The sequence below is a fragment of the Sorex fumeus genome, unplaced genomic scaffold (assembly GCF_029834395.1).
Source record: "Sorex fumeus unplaced genomic scaffold, SorFum_2.1 ptg000072l, whole genome shotgun sequence".
Classification (NCBI taxonomy): Eukaryota; Metazoa; Chordata; class Mammalia; order Eulipotyphla; family Soricidae; genus Sorex; species Sorex fumeus.
The window spans coordinates 48460237-48487342 of record NW_026606129.1 but is presented as its reverse complement, the minus strand read 5'-3'; the positions used below and the strand labels follow the sequence as shown (position 1 = coordinate 48487342).

General features: G+C 45.7%; 2 protein-coding genes and 1 non-coding gene across 7 annotated transcripts in view; 2 read left to right on the top strand and 1 right to left on the bottom strand.

The window, feature by feature from the left end:
* Nucleotides 1-21576, bottom strand: part of KLHL18 (kelch like family member 18) — a 45968-nt gene extending 24392 nt beyond the window's left edge. For all 3 annotated transcript variants that reach the window (XM_056129431.1, XM_056129432.1, XM_056129433.1), the window contains exon 1: nt 21333-21576. In XM_056129431.1, coding sequence (XP_055985406.1) covers nt 21333-21461 — 129 coding nt within the window. In that variant the 5' untranslated portion in view covers nt 21462-21576. The remainder of the gene's footprint in view (nt 1-21332) is intronic.
* On the top strand, nt 12148-12252 carry LOC130037987 (small nucleolar RNA U13). Its single transcript, XR_008794556.1, has one exon. It is a non-coding gene; the product is annotated as a small nucleolar RNA U13 (small nucleolar RNA).
* A 46-nt stretch (nt 21577-21622) lies between the features above and the next one.
* Nucleotides 21623-27106, top strand: part of KIF9 (kinesin family member 9) — a 46515-nt gene continuing 41031 nt past the window's right edge. Inside the window, exons 1-2 of one of the 3 annotated variants that reach the window (XM_056129429.1) lie at nt 21623-21939; nt 22866-23087. In XM_056129429.1, coding sequence (XP_055985404.1) covers nt 22922-23087 — 166 coding nt within the window. In that variant the 5' untranslated portion in view covers nt 21623-21939; nt 22866-22921. Of the gene's footprint in view, nt 21940-22865; nt 23106-27106 lie in introns of all 3 variants that reach the window. The other 2 variants (XM_056129428.1, XM_056129430.1) reach the window with 2 other exon arrangements.

Here is a 27106-nt window from a genome sequence, read left to right as displayed (position 1 = left end):
CAGGAGGCCAGAGTCCCTCTTAGGAAAATGGTCCTGGAAGCAGCCAACAGGGAGGGGGAGGCTATGGATGCAGGAGCTCTGTGCTGTGTGCCCCTCAGGGCTCAGTCCCAGGCTTGCAAGAGACTTTCATCAATTCGTATCAAACCTCACAGACACAGCTGTAGCCTGAGGAGCTCTAGAAAGTGTTTCCAACTCTCTGCCAAAAGGACATTCTCTTTTACAAGCTTTGCCATTTATAGCTCCAAGACACATAAATATTTCCACTTAAGAACTTTCTACTCTGGAGAAAGAGCAAAACAGTTTCTTTCCCTCACACAGTGCCAAGTCAGAACATCTCACGACCTGATGCTCAACTGTGAGCTTTGAAAATAGTCTCCCTGTCCCCTTACTGTCTCAAGTGACAAAAGTCGTCAGGTTTTGGGGCCACTGAGATAGTACAGTGGATGAGGCACTCGTTATATACATGGCCCATCAGGGTTTGATCCCTGGTAGCCCATGTGGTCCCCTGTGTAAACCCTGAGCACAGTCGGGTGTGGCCGCCAAAAAACAAAAACAAAGACAAATAAATAATGTAGAAAACCTTCACCTTCACAATTCCTTCTTACTTTTGACTAAAAGATGATGATAAGTAAGTCTCAATGATATAACATATTGATGTGATAAGAGAATACATTACAATATAATACATTACGATATAATCAACACAATGTCCATAGACAAACTTTCCTATTTTTTTAAGATTTCCTTTAGAAAAATTTGGCGGTGGGGGGTGGGGTACCCAGCAGATAGAACAGCAGTTAGGGCACATACTTCACATGCCCCATGGTTTTAATCCCCAGCACCACACAGTTTCCAAAGTATCACCTGTTGCAGTCCTAGAGCCCCTGAATACCATGACTGTGGCTCTGGAGGCTCCCAGGTAGCTCAGATAATCTCCTGGGCACCACAAGGCCTGAGCCGCATCATATCTTTAGGCCTTTGCAAGAGTTACCGGCCAGAATCACCAGTGGGTCCCCAGTGTCTAAGGAATGCTTGGGAGGCCCCCAAGGTTATACCGAGCAAAGGTACCAGAGATGAAACACAGAAATTGAGCCACATCAATCCATTAAGTCTCTAAAGATTCCTCTTTTAGAGAAAGCAACTCTTGGGTGCCAGAGATGTGGGCTGAAGTGGTAGAGCACATACCTGGCACATGTAAGGCCCTGGGTTTAATCCTCAGCACCATACGACTTCCAAGCACCACCATGTGTGGTCCCCAAAACAATAATAAAAAAAAATTGGGGCCATAGCAATAGTACAAGGCATTTGCCTTGCACGTGGCCGACCCAGGTTTGATCCCTGGCGTGTCATATGATCCACCGAGCACTGCCAGGTAGAGTGTAGAGTGTAGAGCCAGGAATAATCCCTAAGCATTGTATGTGTGTATGACCCAAAAAGTCAAAACAACAACAAAAACCTCAGTTTTGGGGCTGGAGTGATAGCACAGCAGGTAGGGCGTTTGCCTTGCACGCGACCGACCAGGGTTCGATTTCCAGCATCCCATATGGTGCCCTGAGCCCCGCCTGGAGTAATTCCTGAGTGAGGAGCCAGGAGTAACCTCTGTGCATTGCCAGGTGTGACCCAAAAAGCAAAAAAAAAAAAAAAAAAAGCTTCAGTTTTCCATGAATGCAATGTTCTAACACATGTCTCAAGATATAATGGTTAAATTTTTCTTTCTCTCTGCTTTTATTATTCCTGAGTTTTTTTCTGCCCCATTTGAATCACTCTTTATATGGGGGCTAGGTTTGTCAACTTGTGGACTTCACATTAGGCAAGAAACTTCCATTTTATGGAGAACACCTAGAAAAAGTCACTATGTACAGAACTTTTTCTCTGCAGCTAATTCTCAGAGAAGGATCTTCCATGATCTCACAGGGAAATGTCTGCATCAAAAAAGCCAGAAACCTGGGTTAGTGGAAGGTGGTCTCACCATTCACTAATTTGAACTCTGTTTAAAGCTCTTAGCTTCAGGCTTGCACCATAGTTCATTACCTCTCCAAGGGTTACGGTGTGCCTGAACTCACGGGATCTAGCTCACCAAGACTAAAACTCCTTGAGAGAAAAAGGAATGGGTTGCAGGCATCTAATAGCTTTCACACAGACTTTTAATTAATCTTCCTGTTTTCAGCATTTGGTTTTTCTCATTCTGGAGCCATTCCAGTGTTCTGCACTACAAATCCTCTTTCTTCTTGGTTTCTCCCCCAAGCAGCAGCTTTCAGTTCCTTTAAGCCCAATAATCCCATTACACATACTTCCCCACTCCAACATTCTACTGACCTCTCCTTTGCCAATATCTCTTCTCCCTCCTATTATTATCCTAATGGGAGGGAACAAAGGTTTAATCATAAATTCAGTTTGCTAAGTAAACCGGTTATGCACATTTCATCTAGAAAAGAAACAGAAGAAAAAAGAACAAGCTTCATGGGCATGAACTAGATTTTCTGTAAAGCTCTGTTAGGGGCTGGGGAGTTAGTTCAAAAGGCCAGGGCACATGACTATCATGCATGAAGGCCCAAGTTCAGTCCCTACTACTGCATGCCTCCAAGCCCCCACACCTCCAGTGTAGCCCTGGAGGCCCCCAGCAATGTTGGGTCCTGAATTGCCAGGACAACACTCAAATCCTTAAGCAGCGCTTAAGAGCGCCCCACTCTCACCTCCTCACCCCCCAAAAAAATTGTTCTCATCTAGAAGAGGGAGACCAAGATAGACAGGGATGTGGAAGATACATGTTCTGAGTACAAAGCAGAGCTGATTTGGGGAAAAAATCAAATAAGGGAGACACTAATTGTTTTCAAATCCTAGGAAAGCTATCGTATGCACGGGGCAGCTCTGTAAGTCACAGGGAGAACACAGCTTATATTTCTCACCAATAAGACACTATCATCTGAGACTGTTCACAGGCACCAGTCTAGTATGGGAATCCATACACAGTGGAACCCTAGACAAGAGACTCTGAGTTCCCGCCTGGTTAGTGGAGACTATGACTAAGCAAAAGGAACCAGAAGTTCTTAGCATCTCATCATTCACCTGATCTGATTCACCTGAATACACACAGATGCACAGATACACACACAGCTTCCTAGGAAAATGGGAAATTTTCCATTCCTGGTTCTTCCCTAGTGTTGTCTTTGGCTCAAAAGGGACAGTGAAGCATTGCAACACAAATTCTGTTCCCTAACACAGGCAGGTGGGGCTCAAGATTCCAACAGCTGCTTATTCAAGCAAGAAAAGCAGAAGAGCAAAATCTGAGCTAGGAGTAATCTGAGATGGGTGCTTCCAAAGAAAGCAAAAGACACACCCAAATTAGATTGTTCTCTGATGGAAAACATTTTGGCACTGTCAAAACATTTTCATAGTTAACCTCCAAGGAGTTCACAATGAACATAAATAGAACAGTAAGTGACCAGTTAAGTGCCCAATCCCTTTGACAGAATACCCTTGAGATGGGTGGGTTTAAAGTTAAGCTTTTTTTTTTTGCTTTTTTGCTTTTTGCTTTTCTTTTTTGTCACACCCGGCTATGCACAGGGGTTACTCCTGGTTCTGCACTCAGGAAATACTCCTGGCGGTGCTCAGGGGACCATTTGGGATGCTGGGAATCGAACCCGTGTCGGCTGCATGCAAGGCAAATGCCCTACCCGCTGTGCTATTGCTCCAGCCCCTAAAGTTAAGCTTTTAACTTTATAAATGTTTATAAAGAGATGTTGAAAGTGTATGACGTGGTAGCACTGTAGCACTGTCCTCCCATTGTTCATTGATTTGCTTGAGCGGGCCCAGGAACGTCTCCATTGCGAGACTTGTTGTTACTGTGTTTGGTATATCGAATATATAACAGGGAGCTTGCCAGTTTTGCTGTGCGGGTGAGATACTCTCAAGTAGCTTACTGGGCTCTCCTAGAGGGGTGGAGGAATCGAACCTGGGTCAGCTAGGCTGGCTGCATGCAAAGCAAACACCCTACCACTGTGCTATTGCTCCAGTGTGACATGATCATTACTCTTAATCTTACTGAGGCACAAGTTGTACCACAAAGGCTGCAAAGCTGGTGTACAAGAATAAACCCAAAAATAGAGTCAACGTAGATATGTATTATTATGGGAGGAGAAAAAAAAAGATGGGGGTTGGAGGGGACAGAGTAGTAGTACAGGGTACTTGCCTTCCATGTGTTTACCTTGGTTCGGACTTAACAGTGCTCCCTGAGCATTACCAGAGTGACTCCTGAGCCCAGAGCAGGTGTGTCCCAACCCCCCCTCCAAATAAAGTTTAAGAAAATAATTTCCTTGCTTTTGAGACACAGCAGTGGTGCTGGGAGTTACTCCCAGTTCAGTGCTTGGGGTTGCTCCAGGTGGTGCTTAGGAGACCAGGCAGTGCTAGGGATCAAACCTGTGTCTCCTGATGGAGAAGGAGAGTTAATACAGTGGATAGGGCATTTGCCTTGCATGTGGCCGACCTGAGTTCAATCCCTGGCATCCCACTTTCTAACAACCTCCCCGTCCCATCCCCCCCGCAAACCCCAGCACCATCAGGAGTAATTCCCGAGTACAGAGCTAGGAATAACCCCTGAGTATTGACATGTGTGGTTCTCCACCCTCCCCACAGCTACTCCCCGCCACACCCCACAAAAGGAGAAGCCCCTGAGTATGGCCACATGTTGCCCAAGTTCTTCTCCACAAAACAGAAAAAAGACTGCTGCATGGGAGCCATACCTGCTGGAGCTGCTGGAAGTAGGGTGGGGGTGAGTCATGCAAGGCATGATGAGTCCTCTAACACATTTTTAGCCCTAAAACTCCTTTATAAATCAGTAATTACAAGTTCTCTAATAATATGATAGATATCATGGTTGATAAGAACCAGTATTTTGGAGCTAAATTAATTGCTGCTTACTAGTTATATGACCTTGAACTACTTACTTAATCTGTTTCTCAACTTATGCATCTACAAAATGGGGTAAGAGCATTGTCTCCAGGATCACTGTACAGATTAAAATTAGCGAACATCTGTAAGGCGAAGTGTGTGCCAATATAAAGTGCTATGGAAGTGCTTATTAAATAAGTGTCTCACATTAGATCTTTTTTGGTTGAGGCATGGGATTTGGACCACATCTGATGGTGTTCAGGGGATTCTCCTGGCTCTATAGTCAGGAATTACTCCCCGGGGGCTCAGGGAACCATATGGGTGTTAGGAACTGAATCCAAGTTTGCTGCGTGCAAAGCAAATGTCTTTCACACTGTACTCTTTCTCCATCCTCTCAAATTAGCTAATTTTTATTTATATAAAATATATAACTTACAGATATCATTTTTAAGACCTTCAAAAAGAGGTCGGCAAAACTTATAGTTTGTGGGGGAAAATCTGACCTACCTCTTCTTCGTATACAGCCCAGGAGCAAAGCTGCAGATTTCACATTTTCAAATAGGAGAAAACTTCCAAAGACAACTAATAATACTTCATGACATGTGGAAACTGCATAAACTACAGGCTTCAGGGTCCATATGAATACTTATTGAAATACAGACTCTTCCATACATACAGTGTCAAAGGTGAGCAGCTATGACAGCCCAAAATATTTCAAAGCCTGAAATATTGACTCTCTCCCTCATTATGGAAACACATGCTTTAGAGTCACAGGAACAAATGTTATGAAGAGGAAGGTAAATGCGTTCTCTAGAAAGATGTTGAGATATTTAAGCATCTAAGACATCCTTCTCTCAAGGCCCACAATCACAGCTGACTTTCTGTTGTTTTTTTTTTTCACAGACTTTGCTGAATTAGTAACAACTGTCTGCATTTTGTGGAATTAAACACTAAGATAAATCACATCTTACGGGTAAGGTGTTTGCCTTGTACACAGCTGACCCAGGATCAATCCTTGGTACTCCATATGGTTCCAAGCAACACCAGTTAACCACCAGGAGTTAATTTTGATCCCCTGTAACACATCTGGTCCTTGAGCAACTTCAGGAGTGATTCCTGAGCACAGGGCTAGGGGTAGGGGAGTAGAAATACTCTGATCCTATAATGGTCATTTGTCAAAAATCAAAGAACATACAAGCACCGAGACAACAGAAGTGACTAGGTGTTAAAGTGCAAGCTCTGCATGTATGAGGCCCTGGATTCAATCCACAGTACCAAACGAAAATGACAAAAAGTAAACTCTGGGCTTTGGAGATAATGATGAGTTGATGTAGGATCACTGATGGTTACAAATGTGCCACTGGCTAAATGAAGAGTTCTTAGATATGATACCTAAGTGATAATCTGTTTTGGAGGAAGGGAGGCAGTGGAGGGGATGCTGGATAATCAAGACAACTGGTCATCTTATTTTAATTTATTTATTTTGCTTTTTGGGACCACAGCTGGCTGTGCACAGGGGTTACACCTTGCTCTGAACTCAGGAATTACTTCTGGCAGTGCACAGGGGACCATATGGGATGCTGGGGATGGAACCCGGGTCGGCTTCATACAAGGAAAGCTTCTGACTCCACTGTACTCCTGCTCTGAACCCCTGAATGACAGTCATTTTAAACCTCCCTTACAGGGGTATAGCCAATTAGGATGGGAATGGGTTTTTTATATAAACATAGGAGGCAAGACAGACAGATGCTGCATGAGCAGTCAGGCAGAGCTGAGTGACTGTGAAAAGAAAATGACAACAAAGATCAACAGAGACCTGTGGAGAGAAGCCAGGCCCAGTGGAGCTAGAGACTTCAAGACTGAGTGACAAGGGACTGAGCAGCAACAAGTGGCAACTAGACTTCTTGTCCCAGATGCATAGGTAGAGTGGCCAGGGATTCATGGAGACTTAGAGGAAGGTAAGGTCCTTGATTAAAACTTAAAAGCACAAATCAGCAAAAATAAAGAAAGTAAAACTTAAAGGCAGGGAAGTATTAGGGGTGTTACTCTTATTCTCTAAACTGAAGATTCAGCTGACTGAAGATAAAGATGGTAAATTATCATAACAATTTGTAGAGGGCTTGACTCCCAGTTTACCAGAAAAGTAAACAGGTCACACTACAGTTGCCTGGTCGGAGTGTTTCCAACATAATGACAGAAAGAAAAGGAGAGACGGTGTATTTTCTTCTTGAAAGCTGGTTCTCCAGTCCAGCAGCCCAGAACTTGGATGGAAAGATGCTCATCCAGCCTATTATAAGCCGAAATGATTAGTCCTACAAACTCATAGGGATGGGAAGCAGAGTAAGAATAATAAAACAGTCTGCCGGAGGGGAAAGGGTGTTGCCCCATTCGCCCTCTCCTCTCTGGAAAGAAAGATGGCGGCCACATGGGAGCCTTGTGGACAGCAGGTATGAGCCGGGGGAGTGGGGGCGACTAAAACCTCATGGGTCGGGGGGCGTTCCGGTCCGTCCTTCACGCCCTACCGAGGTCACAAGTCGCCCCCCGCGAGCGGCTCTCCAGCACGGCCATGGCCCCAGAAGCACAAGGACTTAATGCAGAACCCAGCAGCTTGGAGCAGAAAAGTGAACGGACTATGCGTTGATCCAGCCCATCAAGTCTGCCGGAGGGGAAAGGGTGTTGCCCCATTCGCCCTCTCCTCTCTGGAAAGAAAGATGGCAGCCACATGGGAGCCTTGTGGACAGCAGGTATGAGCCGGGAGTGTGGGGGCGACTAAAACCTCATGGGAAGGGGGGCGTTTCGCTCCGCCCTTCACGCCCTACCGAGGCCACCAGTTGCCCCCCACGAGCGGCTCTCCAGCACAGCCACGACTCCAGAACACAGAAACCAATTTCTTAACTATCTGACTTTCAGTAGAAATACTTCCAGGGTCAATAGGTAAAATAGCAGAAATCCAAAACCAACATTTAATTCTTGAACCCAGCTGTAGAAAGCAAATCACTTCACAATGCTTTTTCAGCATGTCTGATTTGGGGGGGGGGGGGGGAACTCTAAATAATAGTGGTGAATCTTTTATTGAAACAATCTAATCAAAGCGGATAGAGTGTTAACTAGAATTCATCTGCCTCACAGGGACGGGGAGGGGTGGGGGGTGGGGTTTTATTGGGGTTCTTCATGGGAAAAAATAAGTATTGGTAAAGGGAAATGTGTTTGATATTTGCATGACTGAGACATAAACCTGAAAGCTTTGTAACCTTTCCCACAGTGATTCAATAAATAAATAAAAAAAAAAAAAAAAAAAAAAAAAAAAAAAGAATAATAAAACATACTGGGTTCAGTCTGGGACACTGATAACATAATTTTAACACATTCTATCAAGGGGCTAGAGCCATAGTACAGTGGGTAAGGTGTTTGCCTTGTGCATGGCTGACCCAAGTTTGAACAGCACCAGAAGTAATCCTGAGCACTACTGGGTATGGCCCTAAGACAAACACCTCTCCGCCCCCCGAAAAACAACCAAAAATGCTCCCAAGCATACTGCCTAAAGCTTTCCATTGATAGATTCTGAATTTCTCTGCTGTGGGCCCCACTGGGTAAGTGACTCAAGAAGGGGGTGAGAGGAAGTGGCCGATCAGCAAGGATAAAAAAGAAAAATACCTAGGGCTGTGGTCTTATATAAAAAGCCAGCAAAGAGAAAATATTCAGGCCTCTCTGCATGTCTCCTCCATCTTCCCCTATCTCCCACCCATGCTCAGAAGGCAGAATGGGAGGAGAGGAGGATGGGTAGGTAGAGTTCTCAGAAAACACTGAGCAGCTTACTATCAACTGCACATAACTGCAGATGTACCTGTTCACATTCTGAGCATGAGAATTCAAGGAGTTTGGTCTATATCCTCTACAGCTGCACTTTCCACCATAAAACTCTGTGTCTTATTCATTCAAATATCATCCTATATGAGCTCTGTCATGCTTGGACATTGAATATGCTGTTTTCCAGGCTGGAAAATTTGTGTTTGTGTGTGTGTGTGTGTGTGTGTGTGTGTGTGTGTTTTGGGGACACAGCTGCCAAAGATTAAACTTGGGTCAGCTGTGCAAAAGGCTTATTTCTAGCTCTGTGCTCAGGGAGCACTCCTGACACAGCTCGGGACCATATGGAGTGTCAGGGATTGAACATGAGTCAGCTGCATACAAGGCAAATGCCCTACCCACCAGACTGTCACTTCAGTGCTAGAATTCTTCTTTCTACAGTTCTTGTTCAAGTCCTATTCTTCCTGCAAAGTACTAATCACATACTTTCAGGAAACTGTCACAAACTTTCTGAACTAGAAATGTCATTCCTTTGGTATTCCTTTAGTCCTCTGGTGATACCTTTGCAGTTGCACTGTGCCTTGTCTTATAATGACAGGTACCTATTTCCTTACTGACAGTTAAATGACAAAGACAGGGGCTCACTCCCACTCACAGCACCGTCCTTCATGCATCCAGTAGAGCATCACACACAATTAAACGTGATTTAATAAAATGCTGACTGAAGGAACATCTCAGGGCCCTTTAAAGCAAACAATATGGAACACTCGAAACATGACAAGAACTGTGCTATCTTAGATGGTTCATATGTTTCAGGGGTTCAACATCCAGAGGAAGAGAAAAACATTCAAACACATCTATGCTCTGTTCAGTTTTAAGAGGAGCAAGAAGTCTTGTAGCAGTGCTGATGGTACAATGGAAACAGTGAGTGTGAAAGGGTCAAAGTACAATGGAAGAGGGAGACATTTAATGCCCGTGAGGGGATCTGAGCAAACTGAGCAAACTGAGATGGTTTTCTCAAACAGAACTGCACACACATTGTGACAAGCCAGGGCAGAAGCCCGAAGACACCTGGAGTCTGTCAAATAGAAGCACATAGGTTGTCAAAGCGACTGACCACAGGACAAGGCTGAACAGACACAAATGTCAAGTGCTTTAGGCGCAAGAGGAAGGAGTATTTGGTTACTTCTTCCATGCCTGAGAAAATACAAGAGGGAGCTGTGACACTCAGGCAGGACTCAGCTGCTGGCGAACAGAGGGCATCAAGAGACGGCAGAAGTCAGAAACCTAGGGGAGAAAGGGAGAGATGGGCCAAGGCTGGAGGATCCTGGATATGAAGAACACAGCTGACTGTCCTCGAAAAGTCAACTCAATGGGACATCCTTAAGCATCCCCCGCTTCATCTCACAGATGGCAGGGATGGATTTCCGTGAGCATCTTAGAATAATCAGAGATCCGTTAAGTCAGCAATCCTTCCCCTAATCCTAGTGAAAACCAGCCACCACCTGCTGCTCCTGCAGTCCCACTGCCCTCTGGCTCTGCCCAGCTACCATGCTGATCTGAGAGTCTACAGACTACAGGAGGTAGGGAGGAACACTTTTTAAAACTACAAAGAGCTGAGTGGCTTCACTCCACTTCCTGGGCCCCTGGCAAGTTTCAATTCCTGTCTTTACTGTGAATAGATTTACTGCTGAATAGATTTTCCTTCAAAAACAAGTAATAATTGCTCGCCCTGGTCCTGGCTATAAGCTTGCAGTACCTCTCCTCAACGGAAGGGCAGAGTATAAGTGGAATGTAGTGTTCTCCTCATGAGCTATGGAAAATCCCATCTTTCTCTTGTGCTTTCCCAATTATTTCCTCATAAATAAGTGAGTACTTCCTGTTCATTTCCATTCATTCATTCACGAAGTGTTATTGAGCCAGACACCACCAAGTCAAAGAACTATTGGGGTTATAGTGATAGCACAGAGGGTAGGTACTTGCCTTGCCTGTGGTCTATCCAAGTTTGATCCCTGGCACCGATATAGGCCCCCAAGCCTTCCAGAAGTGATCCCTGAGCACAAAGTCAGGAATAAGCCCTGAGCACCACCAGGTGTGGTAAAAAATAATAATAATAATAATAATAATAATAATTAATTAATTAACTAGTAAAAACCCTTCCACTCTTCTCTTTGGTACTCTCATAATAACAGCTTCTTGCTGTTTCCCCAATATACCAATTCTGCTCCTGCCTCAGTGGTGTGTGCTGAGACTCCCTCCACAGAGATACTCTTCCCTCAGGCACACTCACAGGCGATGCCCTCACTTCCTTCAGATCACTACTTAAGAGGAGCTAGCTCTGGTCACTCTAACAAAAATAGGACTCTCAGGGCCTTGCCCCCTGCCCTATTTTTCTTCATAGTACTTATCCCAGACATTTCTTATCTATTCTTTTGTCTAGTGTCTGTCACGTCCTCTGCCACTAGAACATCAGCTCACACTCACAGAAGACTGGCCTGCTCTGCTCACTGCTGCATCTTTGGCCCCTGCAGCAGTGCCTGGCACCTGGAAGACCCTGATCTATCTGCTAAGTACACTTCCAAATGAAATGAAAGGGAAAGTCACTCATCCAGAGAACAGCATAATCTGAGCTGAGCCCAAAGAAAGACAATTCCATACGCAGCACAAAGATCACTCATTCCCAAAACAATCCGTAAGAATTATTTCATGGAGATTAACCAGCCACCAAAAGTATTTGGATGCCCCCCTATGGCTGAGATATCTGAGGCACCCCAGATGGGGGCAGGTCAGCCTAGTACTCACCCAAACAGAGCCCTGGCAGCCTCTCACTTCTATAAGCCAAAATCACGGCCAGGCCTCCAGTCAGACTCCACCACCTCGGATCCAAGTTCACCGAGAAATTAACCTGCCAAAAATTTAGGCTGCGGGTCCAAAGGGTTGGGCGTTTGCCTTGCATGCGGCCAACCTGGGTTCAATAAGGTTCATAAGGTTCATGACATTCCATAAGGTTCCCTGAATACCACCAGGAATAAGTCCTGAGTGCAGAACCAGGAATAACCCCTGAGCATCACTGGGTGTGACAAAAAGAAAAAAATCCTTAAAAACTTAGGCTATTGTCTCAAGAAGTGAAACCTCTTTCTTAACTCAGACAAGAACTGAGTGCTAAAAGTAGGTAAAGGGAAAAACATGATAACCTTTCAGTACCTGTGTTGCAAGCCATAATACCCCAAAGGAAAAAGATAAAACAAATGAGTAAGAGAAAGAAGAAAAGTGCCTCCCACAGAGACAGGCTGGGGGTGGGGTCCAGTGGCGGGAGGGAAACTGAGGACACTGGTGGTGGGTAATGTACACTGGTAAAGGGACAGGTGTTGAGACACTGTATGACTGAAACCTGACCATGAACAACTTTGTAACTGTGTTTCTGATGGTGATCCAATTAAAAAAATTATTTCAGGGATCTCTTTTATGATTCATAAGCAAGATGATGTCATGTTCATGCACCTGTGTGACAGGTGCCTTCATCAAATCCTGCTATGATATTAGCACATTACCCATCTAATGTGGAAGGAAGGAAGGAAGGAAGGAAGGAGGGAGGGAGGGAGGGAGGGAGGGAAGAATGGAGGGAGGAAAAGAGGGAGGGAGGGAGAGAGGAAGAAGATCTTGTGAGCCAGGGAGATGCCTCAAAGGGCTGGTGTGCATAATCTGCATGCTGGAGTCCTGGGTTCAAGCCCCAGCACCACTTGATACATGAGCACTGCCATTTGTAGTCCAAACAACCCCCCACTCCAAAAAATAAAAATAAAAATCTATCTCAGCTTGCCACTGAAGTTACAGAAACACTCAGGTAAAAGCTGAAAAAGATCTAGATTAAAAGTGAGCTAAGTACTTATTACTAAAAACACCTCAGTAAATATTTCAGCCACAGTCCCTTTCTTCATGGAATTTGTATTATAAATATAAAATTATTGTGAGAAACTGCACAAGATACATTAAAAAAAGAGAAAATAAGCCAAAACCATTCCAGAGTTTCAGTCCTCCAAAACTAGATGGATAGCGTGTCCTTTTCACAAAGGGGACAAAAGAAGGACTGGTTTAGAAGGAAAAGAGGACGAGAGCAGGACAGGAGGGAAGGCACTCGCCATACAGCAGCCAACACTGGTCCAACTCCCTGGCATCACAGAAGGTTCCCCAAGCATGCCCAGGAGCCTCGCCTGAGCTAAGAGTAGCCCCTCAGCACCCAGGCATGGCTTAAAAAACGAAACAAAAAAATTAAAAGGAAGGATGTAAAGTGGATTCATTTTAATGGACATAACAATTATGAAGATCACCAGGACAAACGGAAATACAGACACAGTACTTCTGAGCAAAGTAAGGGGTAGAAACAAATCTATGAAACTCATTTTTAGTCTGTATACTATGCCAGCATGCCTCTCCTCAGAAGACACGATGAATTCTGCTGGCTCTTGGAACAGCTCAGTCAAGATTACATGACACTTAGATTTACCCATGAACACAGTAAAAATAAGCATGCAAAGTGTGCACCAACTAAGTATGTTTCTCTTAGAGGAGATGTCTCCTTGCAGGTAATGGCTTGGGTGTTGAGAATCATACATGAGAACCACGTATTCTGTCACTGAGCTATTACACCATCCCTTAAGATCACTGATTATCTAAAGTGCAACTATACGGCTGAGGTAATACAATTTGGCTTTTGGAGGTGGGGGTATGGGGTAGGGGTGGAGGGCTGGGCCACAGGTGGTGGCACTGAAGTACAGGGGGGCTACTCTTGGATCTTGTTCAGGAGTGAAATTGGGGTTGCTCAGGATCCTATGTGGTGTCCGGGATTCGAACCAGGATCACAGTTTCTGCTGCCATGAAAACTAACTTACCTCCTGCACTAGCTCTCTAGCCCTGTGATTTGCTTGTAACAGTGAAGCAGCAAACTGTAACAGTTATAGGATAGAAACTATTACTCTTCAATAGCAAATGTTTCTGCTCAGTAGATTTGGAGACAAATTTGTTCTCAGTGTGTCTACAGTTACAAAATGCTGTGATCAGTCCTTTGAACCACTATTTCATAGACTAGCCCAAAGGCATTAAAAAGGTTAAAAACCACTGGTTTTGTTGTTGTTGTTTGTTTTGGGGGCCAGTAGTACTCAGTTTACTCCTGACTCTGAGATCAGGGATCATTCCTGGAGGGGCCCGGAACCTGGATTGGGTGTGTGCAAGGCAAATGCCCTACCCACTGTACTATCACTCCAGCCCCCAAAACCATGTTATAGGCAATCTCACTTGCCCAACTAGAAGCTTGAGGTAAAATACACACAACATAAAACTGCCCACTTTTTTGGTACAGTTGAGCGACTCTGGGTATATTAGCACTGTTGTGCTAATTTTACCATCCATCTCTAGAACTTATCCAACTTCCCAGACAGGAAACTCTAGAACATTACTAACCTGACTTACCCATTCCCCCGGACAAACTGGGCCATCATTCAGCTACCAATTCTCTACTTTGTTCATGGCCCTGAACCATGGGCAGGTCCACCAGAACAAAGAGCCGTCCCAGTCTCCTCTGGTCTGCCACTCTGCAAGCAGCTAAGCAAGCTCAGCTCCAACCAAGACAGAAAGGAGCACTGTGCCTTTTGTTCACAGCTTTAGAAATTCATCAGCTTCCCAGTCCAGCAAAGCTCCAAGTCTTTAAAGATGAAATGCAAAAATTGACAATCTTCCTCCTTCTTGAGCTATTCAGTTACAAATTACCCAAGTCTTGATTACCTTCGAAAGACAAAATACTTCATTTCTGGTTCATCTGTTCTCTTTAACAAGAGATGCTTCCAATTCCTAGAGTTCTGAAACTAGTAAATTACTATGAGGGGCAATAAGGAGATCATAACCTACTCCAAAAGCCTTGATCATCACAAAGGTTGTAAGCGCTCTTCTATAACCAACAGATTTGGCCCACACTTGTTTTTGTAAATGAAGTTTGGCTGGAACATGGCCATACCCATTTGTACTGCACTATGTACAGCTGCTTTGGGGCTACAACATCAGAGTTGAGTAGCTGCAACTGAAACTGTATGACCCACAAATCCTAAAATATTTACTATCTGGCTCTTTACGGGGAATGCTTGCCAACTGGTTCACACATCTTGGGTCACCCTCTCTTCTTCCCAGCTGGAAGCAAGTGATGAGCTGTTTAGATGGAAAAGGCCTTTCTAAGTTAACTGTGGGGAAGCTGGCTGGTTCCACACTAAAGATGCAAGAGAGAATCACCACTCTATAAATCACAAATGGGGACGCAAATACCAACTTGTGATTTAGGAGGGGCAAGGAACACCTCTTTAGAAAATCAAAGAGGTTTCATTTTCTATCAGTCTATAAGTTGAACCAGGGCGGCTGAGGGGCAAACAATGGAGTTCATATTGAAAATAAAGGAACGGGGGGCCACGGAGATGGTCCAACAGGCTGGAGCTTATGCTTTGCATGTAGGATGCTTGGGTTTGATCCTCACACCACAGGTCCCCCCAAACACTGCTGGGGAATGCCTCCTCCCAGCACAGAGTTGGAAATAGCTTCTGAGCACTACTAGGTATAAAGGGAGGAGAGGAGGAGAGGGGAGGGAAGGAGAGGGGGAAGAAAGAGGAAAGGAGAGAGGAAAGAGCCGGGGTACTAGTACAGCTGGTAGCTGCTTTGCATGTGGCCAACAAGGGTTTGATACCCAGCAGCCCATGTGTCCTATGACCAACGCAAGGAGTGATCCCTGAGTGAAGAGTCAGGAGTAAGCCCTGAATACCGCCAGGTGCAGACCAAAAACTAAAAAAGAAAAAAGAAAGAAAGGAAAGGGAAAGGGAAAGGGAGAGGGAAAGGGAAGCTTTCGTAAGAAGAATCCCCACAGGCTTTTTTCGGGGGGTGGGGGGGGAGCAGAGAGTTGGGGAAGAGGCTTTCAAGCTGTGCTGGGGTTACGAGAGCTACTCCCAAGGATCAAACACGGAGCCCTATTCATCTCAGGCATGTGATCCAGCCCTCTGTGCTATCTCCCTGACCCTAAAACAGGCTTTAAAAATCCCAGCTAGCCAAGCTCCAGAAGCCTTAAGGTGAATCCCATGAATGCTGTTCTTCTAACAACTGATTTTTTTCCCAAGCTATATCCAATGCTCTTTTCCTCACCCACATGTCAGCAGCATCATGCTCTCTCATTCATCTACTTGGTCCAAATTTAACTACTTTAACTCACAACATAACTTGAACAAGAATGCAAAACTGGCTTTCTAATGAATATAGAGTTATTACAAGTGTACTTTGAGGGTCCGGAGTGATAGTACAATGGGTAGAGCATTTGTCCTGCATGGCAGCTGACCCGGGTTCAATCCCCGAAATCCCATATAGTCCCCTAAGCACCTCCAGGAGTAATTCCTGAGTGCACAGCCAGGAGTAACCCCTGAACATTGCTGGGTGTGACCCAAAAAGAAAAAAAAAGTGTACTTCGAGATACATACACATGTGCTCAGAGGAGGTTCTAAGTGCTCATTAAAGAGGCAAAGCTGAAAATGAACACATCTCCCCAGAAAAAAGGTCAGCAGAAAACCCTAGGAATAAAGAATATTCAGAAGTACAAATTTTCCTATACAACACACATTTCAAGGTCCAAAGACTCAAGAGTTCACATGACCAGCAGAGCAGCAGTAAATGGCTACCTCTGTCTTCTCTCCTGAAACCGGCCAGTGATGCTGCATCCCCATTGCTTTGCATCACCTCTGCTGCGCTCATCTGACTCTGGAGATGCTGTGTGCTTCATACCATCAACAGAACAGGGGAGTTAATCGCACAGGATATCAAAGCGTCGCTTCTAGGAACAGCTGTGTTGGATCTCAGATAATATAGCTTTGTGCCTTGGGCATATCCCTTTATATCTCTAAGCCTCAGGGTTTTTTCATCTGTAAAATGAATGGCTTTGACAGATGTCCTCAATGGCTCTTTTAAATATGATCTCTCTAGATCTATAATTATAGCGATATAAGTCACTACACATAACACAAAAATGGCATGCATCAACAGGTCCTTACTTCACTTCCTGAGTAGGTCCTTCTCCACCTACTCTTTCATCATAAAATCAGCATGACAAAAAAGTTAAGCAAGATTCCAGATTCCAAGAGCTGGTTCTGAAGGACAGTGCGTGTGAATTATTCGAGTTCTAATTGCCTATGAATTCTAATTCTATTTGTGTAAATTATACTAATAATTTTATATATTTCTAATAAAACAAATTATTCTAATACTGGAGGAGGTAGTAGTACACTTGCTTTGCATGTGTTGAGTCTGAGTTCAATCACTGAGCAACACGAGGGGGAAAGGAAAGTAAGAAAATATTACAATATTCTGCCTTTCACATGGAACAGACATATCCTTCTGGAGGCTACACTCTTGAGATCTGGGTTGAAAGATCAGGGATCTTGGGAAAATTCTGGGAAGACTTATGCCAGGAGATCATTGAAGAACCATGTATTGAGGTTACAAAACTGTGTGTGTGTGTGTGTGTGTGTGTATGTGTGTGTGTGTGTGTGTGTGTGTGTGTGTGTGTGTGAGCAAGCTATAAGGGAAAGCCGCCTCTCCTACACTGATGGGTTAGTACAAAGTATGCAGGTTTGGTAGCCCCATTCAGCTCTCACAAATGAAAGAAAAAGACAAAGAGAATTTGAGGTAAAGGAAGAATAGGAATATGTAAATCAGACGGATCCAGATCTCATGAATTAGATTGTTCATGAAGATTGTTCACTGAATTTAAGAACTTTGCCCTATTTGTTGCTCCCAGATGACTGACAGATGCTTCTTTTGTTTTGGTGCCATAACCAACAGAGCTCAGATGTTTCTCCTGCCTCTGCACTCAGGAACTACTGGCAGGCTCGGAGGACCTTTTGGGATGCTGAGGATCAAATCTGGGTCAGCCAAATGCAAAGCAAGTTCCCTACCCACTGAATTATCACTCCAGCCCAATGATCACTGAGTTTTGATAGATCAAATGAAACAAGAGACTGATTATTGGAAAGACTTGGTGGATGTCAACCATGTATCATACAGCAGGTTATCAAGAGATTTTGTCTACTATGCTAATCTTTAAGATAAAATGATTAGGCCAATTTAGACTGGACAGGCAGTACCACAGGTAAAACACCTACCTTGCATGCAGATGTCCTGGGTTCAATATCTGCATCACATAAGGTCACCTCATAAGGTTTTATATTCTTTCTTCAAGTTATGTTGTGAATTAAAGCAGTTAAATTTGGACCCAAGTAGATGAATGAGAGCTTGATTATACCAGGAGTAATCCCTGAAAGATCATGCACTTTTCTGCTGGATTCATAATCCAAATGCAAAAAATGGGCTTCATGGGGATTGTGCTCAAGAGTGAATGCAAACTTTTGCACCCATACGTAAGCATGCAAGTTTTTCTGAAATTCTATTTTGATCTTGAACAAATCCCTCCCTCTTCTGGTCTTGGGTTCTCACCAATAAAATGAAGACTACTGGAAAATAAAGCAATGGCCTGCAAACCCTTCTTAAGACAATAAACATTACTAGACAATAAACATGGTCTAGATAAAACCATACAGAACTGGAGCAAAGAGATAGTACAGCCTTGCACATGGCAGATCTGAGTTCGAACCCTGGCACCCCGCAGGGTTCCCCGAGCACATTAGGAGTAAACCCTGAGCAGAGAATCAGGAGCACGACCTGACCACAACAGGTGCAGCCTCAGACAAAAAACAAAAAAAACCCTGCCCCTCCAAAAAAAAAAAAACACTTAAAACAATCCAGAATTCATCAGAAGCTACAACAAATTCAAAAGGGAATGTTTAACATAAAGTCTTTTTCTCCACTACCTTCAGACATCTCATGATTATATATATATATAATTATTATTATTATTCATTGAGAATATATTCCATGATTATTTTAAGTGTATTACTTAAGGTTATCTTCAACATTCTTTTTTTATATCCCCATTATATAGGTGACAATCTGTATTGCCTAACTTTTCACAACTGATAAGAGTTAAAATTTAAACCCAGATAGTTTGACCCCGTCTGTATTATTTTATCTCTCTGACTGACACTTGAGAAGTAGTGAGGAAAATTAAGTTGAAAGAGATAAGATTAGAAATCTTACCAAATTTGGAAGATGAAAAGCAGGAAAGTAATAGAATTGAGTAGTAACTCACTTGGATGAAGAATACTAAGCACCAAGTTGACAAGCCCTTGCAGAATCCCCCACCCCTAAAATCCAACTATTAGAAAAAGGTTTCCTATAAGGCCACAAGTGTTATTCAATAACCCATCCAAGACTCAGTGCTGGTCTGCAGTTGTAGAAAGGCAGAAAACCACTGGTCTACCTCCTTGGTTATAACTTCTGCTCCATGAACCAGTATACAGAACAAGTGCCTGTCTGCAGGTGCAAAAAAATGGTGAGCTCTGCTATAAAGCACAAGGGCTGAAAACAAGTAGTACAGGTCTCCTTCCTCAGGCAAGCTTCTCCTCTATCACTGCCCCCCAAAAAGAATGGAGGTTTATTCATTGGAGAGGATGGATTAGACTACACTCAAGTAATCAGGGCACCACTAGAGACGAGAACATGGCAACATTCAGTGGAATGAAGGGAAAGTCGGCACACGTTAGCAAGAGCCCCAGTCCCCTCCTTCCAGGAGGCATCTGAAAGGGTAAGTTCAGGCTTCTTCCACCTCAGCCCTCAGAAGTCTGATGGGAGAGCCTGGAACTCAAAGCAGATCCCACTAAAAGGCCAAGCCCATCCACTTTCAACAGTGGCTCTCAGCATGCAGCTCCAAACCAGGTTCAGCAGCATTAGGGACCTGTCAGAAATGTGAATTCTTGGGCCCAGGCCAAACCTACTGAGTAAGAAATTCTGGAGCGAGGCCCAACAATCAGTAGTTGAACAAGGCTGCCAAGTGATGCTAATGTACGCGGAAGTTTGAGAACCAATGCCCTTCAGGCAGACCCAGGTCAATAAAGCTTCTAAATAGCTTTTTAGAGCTTATCTGAAAAAACTGTCCAGATCCACCAGAAATTTAGAAAAGAGACTAAAAAAATTTTTTCAGAGCAGCACTGAGGGACAGTGAAATGAGGGGTCTGCCCCTCTCACCTCATTCTTCCCCCCTCTCCATCACTACAATGCCATTGGGCCACCCCTCGGATTCTACAGAATAGCTAGGGAACAATTTTAATTTCACAGATGCTCCAGAGACCAGTCCAGCTTCAGTCTGTACAGGTCTTTATATCCCAGATCTCTGAAATGAATACAGGGGATTAGATGGATGTTCTAGATAGGAAGTAGTTCTGATACCTACTCATATCCGAGAGAGAGAGAGAGAAAGAGAGAGAGAACGCATTTTAATGGGATGGGGTGGGGGGGAATGGAAACCCTGACCATTTTTATGCTTAAAGGGTATCTTGAAATGACCATGAACAAAAACTTCTCATTTATATTTTCTTTCTCTGCCTTCTTTAATCCAGCTTATTTTTCAAAATGCTTCCCCCCCCCACCCTCACCCCCATCTCGGCCACTTCTCTCCTGGAAAACAAACCTCCTTCCGGAGTCCGGAGTGCCAGACATTATGCAAAGAATACCGCAGATTTTCTTATTTAATCCTCCACCCTGCTAATAAGGGGAGTAAAGGATCACTTGGAATCATTTTCACATTGGAAAAGCGACACTTAAAGGCTGCAACTAGGAACGGACTCTACATCCTTCTATCTCCAAAGCCGCGCTCTTGACCATTCTACTCTACCGTTTGCAGACCGCCTGAATCAATTTGTGCCGAAGTCGCTTCTATAACTCTGTAGAAAATAACTTAAGAGACTACATCGTTTGGATTTAGTTGTTGTTCGGGTCTTAAAGGGGGGCGAGTGGGGTGCAGGGTCCTCTCCAGAGGCGGCGCGGGCGCGCGTCTAGCAGGCGCATCTCCTGGGCATCCTCCCCAGCAGACCCCAGCGCAGCTCCGAGAGGCAGGAAAGAATGCGGGGCGCAGCAGCCGGGTTGGGCGTGCCTAGCACGGTGCACGCACAGGTGAGGGAGAGCTCGCTCCCCGCCACCGGGACCTGATTTGTGCGGGGACGAGGGGTGTGCACTGGCCGCCGAAGAGCTGCCCACCTCAAGAGAGCTCCAGATCCGATTTAAAACGCGCCTCGGCGGCGAGATAGCCATCTCACAATCAAGGGCAAGCAATGACTCCGAGGTTGGGGAAACCGGCGCCTCTCGGGGCGCACAGCTAACTCGCAGCGGCACAAAGACAAGGTCCACGAGGGCGAGAAGAGAAGCTGCCGTGGGGCCCCTCGGAATGCAGAGGCGGACAAGTCCAGAACGGTGGTGGGGGGGGGGGGGGGGCGGGCACCCCGATTCCTCCAACTCCCAGGGCCGCGGCGGCGCACACCTCGGGTCGGAGAGGCTGCCCTCCGGGTGCCCACTCAGCCCCGACCCCGTCGGCCGCTCTTGCCGACTCTCTCTCCCTCCAGCCTCCTCTCCCCAGCCCGCTGCCGGCTGCACGTTCGTGCCCCTACCCACCCGCCCCTCTTTCCTCTCCATCCGGCGGCGCTCCCCCTCGGACCCTCGCGCCGTCCGGCCGGCCCCACCTTGAGGGTCACGTCGCACAGCTTGCCCTGCCGCCGGATCTCTTCCATGACGCCGTAGCCGCGACTCGGCAACTCGGACACGGAGAAATGCACCAGGTCCTCCAGCTCCTCCGCGCCGTCCTCCACCATCTTCCCCGGCCGCCGCGACTGCGCAGGCCTCGCCGGCCGGCTCCAAACTCACCAGGGCGGGGTGAGGGCGGGCGCCGGCCGCGGCGCGGAGGGCAGGGCAGGAGCCGCTTGAGCCTGCGCGGCCGCCGTAGTCACGGGCCCCGCCGCGCCGGAAGCCCTGCCGGTCCGCGGGCCGCCTCTGGGGCTGTCTTCCTGCCCTCGCACTGCCCGCTCTGGGCACCTCGCGCCTGCAGTTCCCACGGGCCTCCTGGAGGAATCGTTCCCATTTCCCGGTTTCGCGAGTCCGCCCCGAGCCTCCGAGCCTCTCCACAGAGGACCGCGGAGTTTCCTTCCGCCACCACCTGGGGACTTCCGGGATCTCCGGAAGCGGCCCGTTGCCATGGCGACTCTGTACACAGCCTGGCAGCCGAGCTTGCCGGGTTTCTGGAGCTGCGGCAACCGCTGTTGTAGCTCCGGGAGAGCGGCTGCCTCGGGAGCGGTGAGCAAGGGCCTCGTGTGGCTGAGGTTGGGAGAAGAGAGGCCGGGGAGGGGGGTGTGCCCGGTGCACGGCAGCTTCTGGGATTCGAATCCGGATTCATTAAGAGTCCGTTGGTTGGTTCCTTCTGTCTGTGAAACCCGGGCGGAGAAGAGCTCAGCATCGCGGTGCCCCCTTTCAGCCTGACAGCAGTCTAAGGTCTTCGGACCTAATGATCCCTGGTCCCATGAAGGTCCTACGTAGCTCTTGAGCCACGGAGAGCGCGAGGGTGGGGGGCAACGGTCTTCTGGATTCTTTTGCTCCCGTCGGCTTTCGAACTGAAGGAACTAGGGGATCGCTCGTCTGAGTCCTCGGCTTTGCAGCTGGGGTAAACCACTTCAGAAAACGATGCAGAAACGATTTCAAGATCTATTGCCTCCTGGGGCCTGCAGACAAGAGTCTGGCATGTTGGCAAGAGAAAGGGAAAAGGCCAGTTATGCCTGGATCTGAGTCTTGTTTAGCCCCCAGCCACGCCAGGCTGCTGTAGCTCTGGTTTGAGGGTTCTGCATTGAAAGTACTCTAGGGACCCACCTGGTGCCTGCAGCTAAATCAAAGACTTCATCTCTTTGGGGGCCAGAGTGATAGTCCGTCGAGTAGGGCGTTTGCCTTGCACGGAGCCGACCAGGGCTCCATCCTTGGTATACCATTTGGTCTCTCAGGCACCGCTAGGAGTAACCCCAGTGCATCAGTGGGGTGGAACCCAAAAAACAAAAAGGTCCTGAGAGAGGAATATTGTCCTAAAAGAGAAGGTGGGGTGAGGGAACCACCTAACTTTTTTTTTACCAGTACTGCCCCAAAACCAAGCACTCTCGTGGAAGGACTTGTGGGATCAGGGATTTGGAGGTGGGTGTGGAGGGAAAGTCATCATATGCTCCTTGGGACTCTCTCAGTAGTGACAGAAGATGGATGCACATGCGGACATTCAGCCACCCTCTGACTTTCAGCCATGACCATCACCACCAACCATTTCCTGAGCATCTGCTCTGTGCTGGGCACTGTTCTACAAACTGAGGGGGTATTCAAAAGACGTAAAGAATACAGTCCTGTCCCTCAAGCAGCGTGTAATTTAATTTGGGAGCTGAAACCCACTCAAATGATGCGGCGTAAGAATGGTAACAAGCATTATTTCAGTAAGTGCAAAGTGGCATGGAGGTCCCAAGTGTCTGACTTGCTTGGCGTAGATCTGATCCCTGGCATGCATGGAGCCAGGGATGTGAGCATTGGGAGGGGTTTGGGAAGCGCTGGGAGAGAAACTGCATGTGCATGTGCATGTGCATGTGGGCCCCCTGGAAATCAGAGACAGGAGCAGGCTCAGAGGGGAAAGAGGTACTTCCAGCTAGCCTGTGGGTGGCGGCTGGTGGAGGGGGGCCCTGAGAATATGCCCCCAGAACTTCCCTACTTCATGGTCCCTCTTAGGAACATTCAGTCAGTACCAGATCTTTTATTTCTTCTTATTTTTCAAGGGTGTGTTTGAGGGTTCTGGGGGGCACAATGCTTAGTGCCCTCAGGGGACACCTCTAGGCTATTCTTGGCCAAACAGGCTGGTGATTCGATTTAAGGGCTCGATGCAGTGCAATTCAGGCCCTGCATTGCCAGGAATTACCCAAGCCACCCCCGTGGTACTTAGAGATCTCCAGGGAGAAATCCAGAGATGCTCGGGGGACCTTGTGGGCTGTGGATGAAACCAGGGCCAGGTGCATGCAAACCATGTACCTTCCTATCTTTCTGGCCCCTGAGCAGCATCTTAACTGACCTGGGGAGGCAGAGAGGGCTTCTGACTGATGCTGGGGAATGATTCCCAGAGCTTTGGAGACTAAGGATAAGTGCTTGCTTGAGTGAAAATGAACTATTGATTTGAGATATTTTTGTCATTTTTATTTCTAGGACACTCAGCATACAAAAATTTTAGCCCTGTGGAGCCAGAGTGATAGTACTTGCTTACTTTGTGCACAGCCAACACAGGTTTGATCCCCAGTACTGCATATGATCCCCCAAGGCCTTCAAGAGTGATTGCAGAGCTCAGAGCCTGGAGTAATTCTGAGCACAGCTTCTTCTTCATCTTCATCTTCTTTGTTGTCTTCATCTTTGTCTTCTCCTCCTCCTCCTCTTCCTCTTCCTCCTCCTCCCCTGCTTCCTTGCCCTCCTCCCTCCCCTCCTTCTCCTTCTTTCTCCTTCCTTCATTCTTCTTCTTCTCCTCTTCCCCTTTCTCTTTCCCATCCTTCCCCCCCACCTTTTCCTCTTCTTCCTCTTTTTCTTGGTCTTTCTCCTCTTCCTCTTAGTCCTCTTTCTCCTCCTTCTCCTCCTTCTCTTCCTTCTCCTCCTCCTCCTTCTCCTCCTCCTCCTTCTCCTCCTCCTCCTCCTCCTCCTCCTCCTCCTCCTTCTCCTTCTTTCCCCCAAAACAGGTCGTGCTCAGGGATTAATCCTGACTCTGTACTCAGGAATTACTCCTGAAGGTACACAGGGGACCATACAGGGTGTTGGAGATTGAACACCAGTCAGGCTTTTGCAAGTAAAGCATCCTTCCTGCTGCAATATGGCTCCAGCCTCCGTAATCGTTTTTTAAAAATTAGAAGGTCTGAATGATCTCTAGCTGGAGAGACTTCCTGAACTATGGACATAGGGTGTGAACATACATTCACATTCTACAATGAGAAAATATAAAAGGAAGACGTTTGATTATTAGATTTGACAGTTGAAGGCTATAGTTTTATTTTGTTAAATAAACAAGTTATAGTTTTATTTTATCCACCTCATTGAAATTGTAAACTGAAAGGACAGTTTTATTTCTTTAAACCCTATTTAACTTGATCTATAAAGATGTGGTATTTTTTATGGGTGTGCCAGGACTAAAACCCAGGATCTCTGGCAGGTGAGATGGGCACTTGGTGTGCTTTTTTAAAAGGTGGAGAAGATAATGTAGTGGGGTAAGTCACCTCCCTATCCACAAAAGAGTGATTGTGCAGCAGTTAAGGAACATGCTCTAGGGGCTGGAGAGATAGCACAGTGGGTAGGGCGTTTGCCTTGCACGCGGCCAACAAGGGTTTGATCCCCAGCATCCCATCTGGTCCCCTGAGCACCGCCAGGGGTAACTCCTGAGTGCAGAGCCAGGAGTAACCCCTGTGCATCTCCGGGTGTGACCCAAAAAGAAAAAAAAAGGAACATTTTCTATATGCAGCCGACCCCTGGCGCCATGTATTCTTTTTTTTTAAATTTTTGGGTCACACCTGGTGATGCACAGGGGTTACTACTGGCTCTGCACTTAGGAATTACCCCTGGCGGTGCTCAGGGGACCATATGGGATGCTGGGAATACGAACCTGGGTCAGCCGTGTGTAAGGCAAACACCCTACCGCTGTGCTATTGCTCCAGGCCCTCACCATGTATTCTTTGGAACATTGCCAGGTGCGGTTCAGGTAATCCTCAGCATCACATCCTCAGTTTAACTGGGCTGTTGAACTACCAGCCCAGTTGGCCAAGAATTGCCAGAAATTGTCCCCAGTCCACCCTGAGCACTGCAAAGAGATCCCCATAAAAAATTGTGAAATAATTAACCATAATTAGAAATCTATTGTGCATTGTACATGACTCTTTTTGTATGCATCGGTTTTGAAAATTAGCTTTTTTGGGTTTTTCGTTTGTTTGTTTGATGACTAACTTTGGACTGGGATGTTGTTCAGTGGTAGAGTGTGTGGCTTGTATGTATGAAACCTTGGGTTTGAACCCTACCAACTTTGTTCCTCCCACCCCACAACACACAAATAATAAATCTTCTATCAGTTTACTTGCTAGAATACTTTACAATTGCATAAGTAAGCTATTTTTCCCTAATAACTGTTGATACTGCTATTTTCCAATTTGGAGATAAAATTAAATCAGTTCCTCTGCTTTATAGTTCTGCAAATCTTTTCGTATTTTGTTTTGTTTTGAGGTCATACCTAGCAATACTCAGGTGTTATTCCTGTCTCCGCACTCAGGAATCGCTCCTGGCAGTGCTCAGGGGATCATAGGGGATGCTCAGGATTGAAACCTGGTTGGCCGCATACAAGGCTAGAACCTTACCTGCTGTGCTATCTCTCTGGCCCCTTGTTTCCTTTTTTTTAAAAAAAAAAAAAGAAGAAGAAGAAGAAGATGGAAAAAAAAAACACGAAATCACTTTGGTGGTTATCTATTTTGAGTTCTAGAAGTTACCTTTAACTTCAACTTTTCTCTCCTGTCCCAATAAAGTACAGGTTATTTTAGGGCAAATGCCTCATTTTCTTATTGCACTGGTTCAGCCCTGACAAGGAGAGAAAAAAAAAGTATGAAAGCAGCTATTGTCCTATGCGCAGAGTGTGTCATCATTCAGACTTCGTTTGTATGTTTTGTTGTTATAGTTTTGGGGGCACTCCTGGCTCTGCCTTCAGGGATCATTCCTTATGGGGCTCAGGGATCATAAATGGTGCCAGGGATTGAACTTAGTGGGCTGGCCATTTGTAAGGCAAAGCTCCCTGCCTGCTGTACTGTCACTCCAGTCCTTACCAGGATTTTTAACATTCTTTATTTTCATAGTCTTGTAGAAGTGAAATTATTGAAACTTACAGACTTAAACTACTTGACGATGTTCAAATTGTGAAAGAAAATAAGAGGAAAGAGGGGGAAGAAGGAAAGATTGATTTTAGAAAATATATGTGAACAATTAGAAGTGTTTCATCTTGAAACAATTTTAAATTGTATCAAGTTCTCTTGCTCAGAAGTTACATAGTATATTTTTATAGATTTTTATTTTTTTCTCTTGCTTCACTAGATTTAGCACAATTGATGATTGCATATGGAGTTTATTTGGCTTCCTTTAGAGCTCTTGACATTTTCTCTTAACATTTAATCTATTGTAATGGATTGAGAGCAGTGAAAAAATCAGAGGGTTATTCTATTTAATAACCCTCTTTGCCTCTCCACTCTTAATGCTAGAGTCAAAATTTGCTGTCTAGTTCATATTAAATATTTTTACACAGACGAACAGCAGTGTGATTTGATCAATGAGGCCAATATTCAATGAAACAAGAAGTTTCTTAGTCACCATTGGAAGGTTATATAATTCCAAATTTAAATTTTTATGTGATACTTTAGATTTTAGAAATCAGTGATCCCCCTGC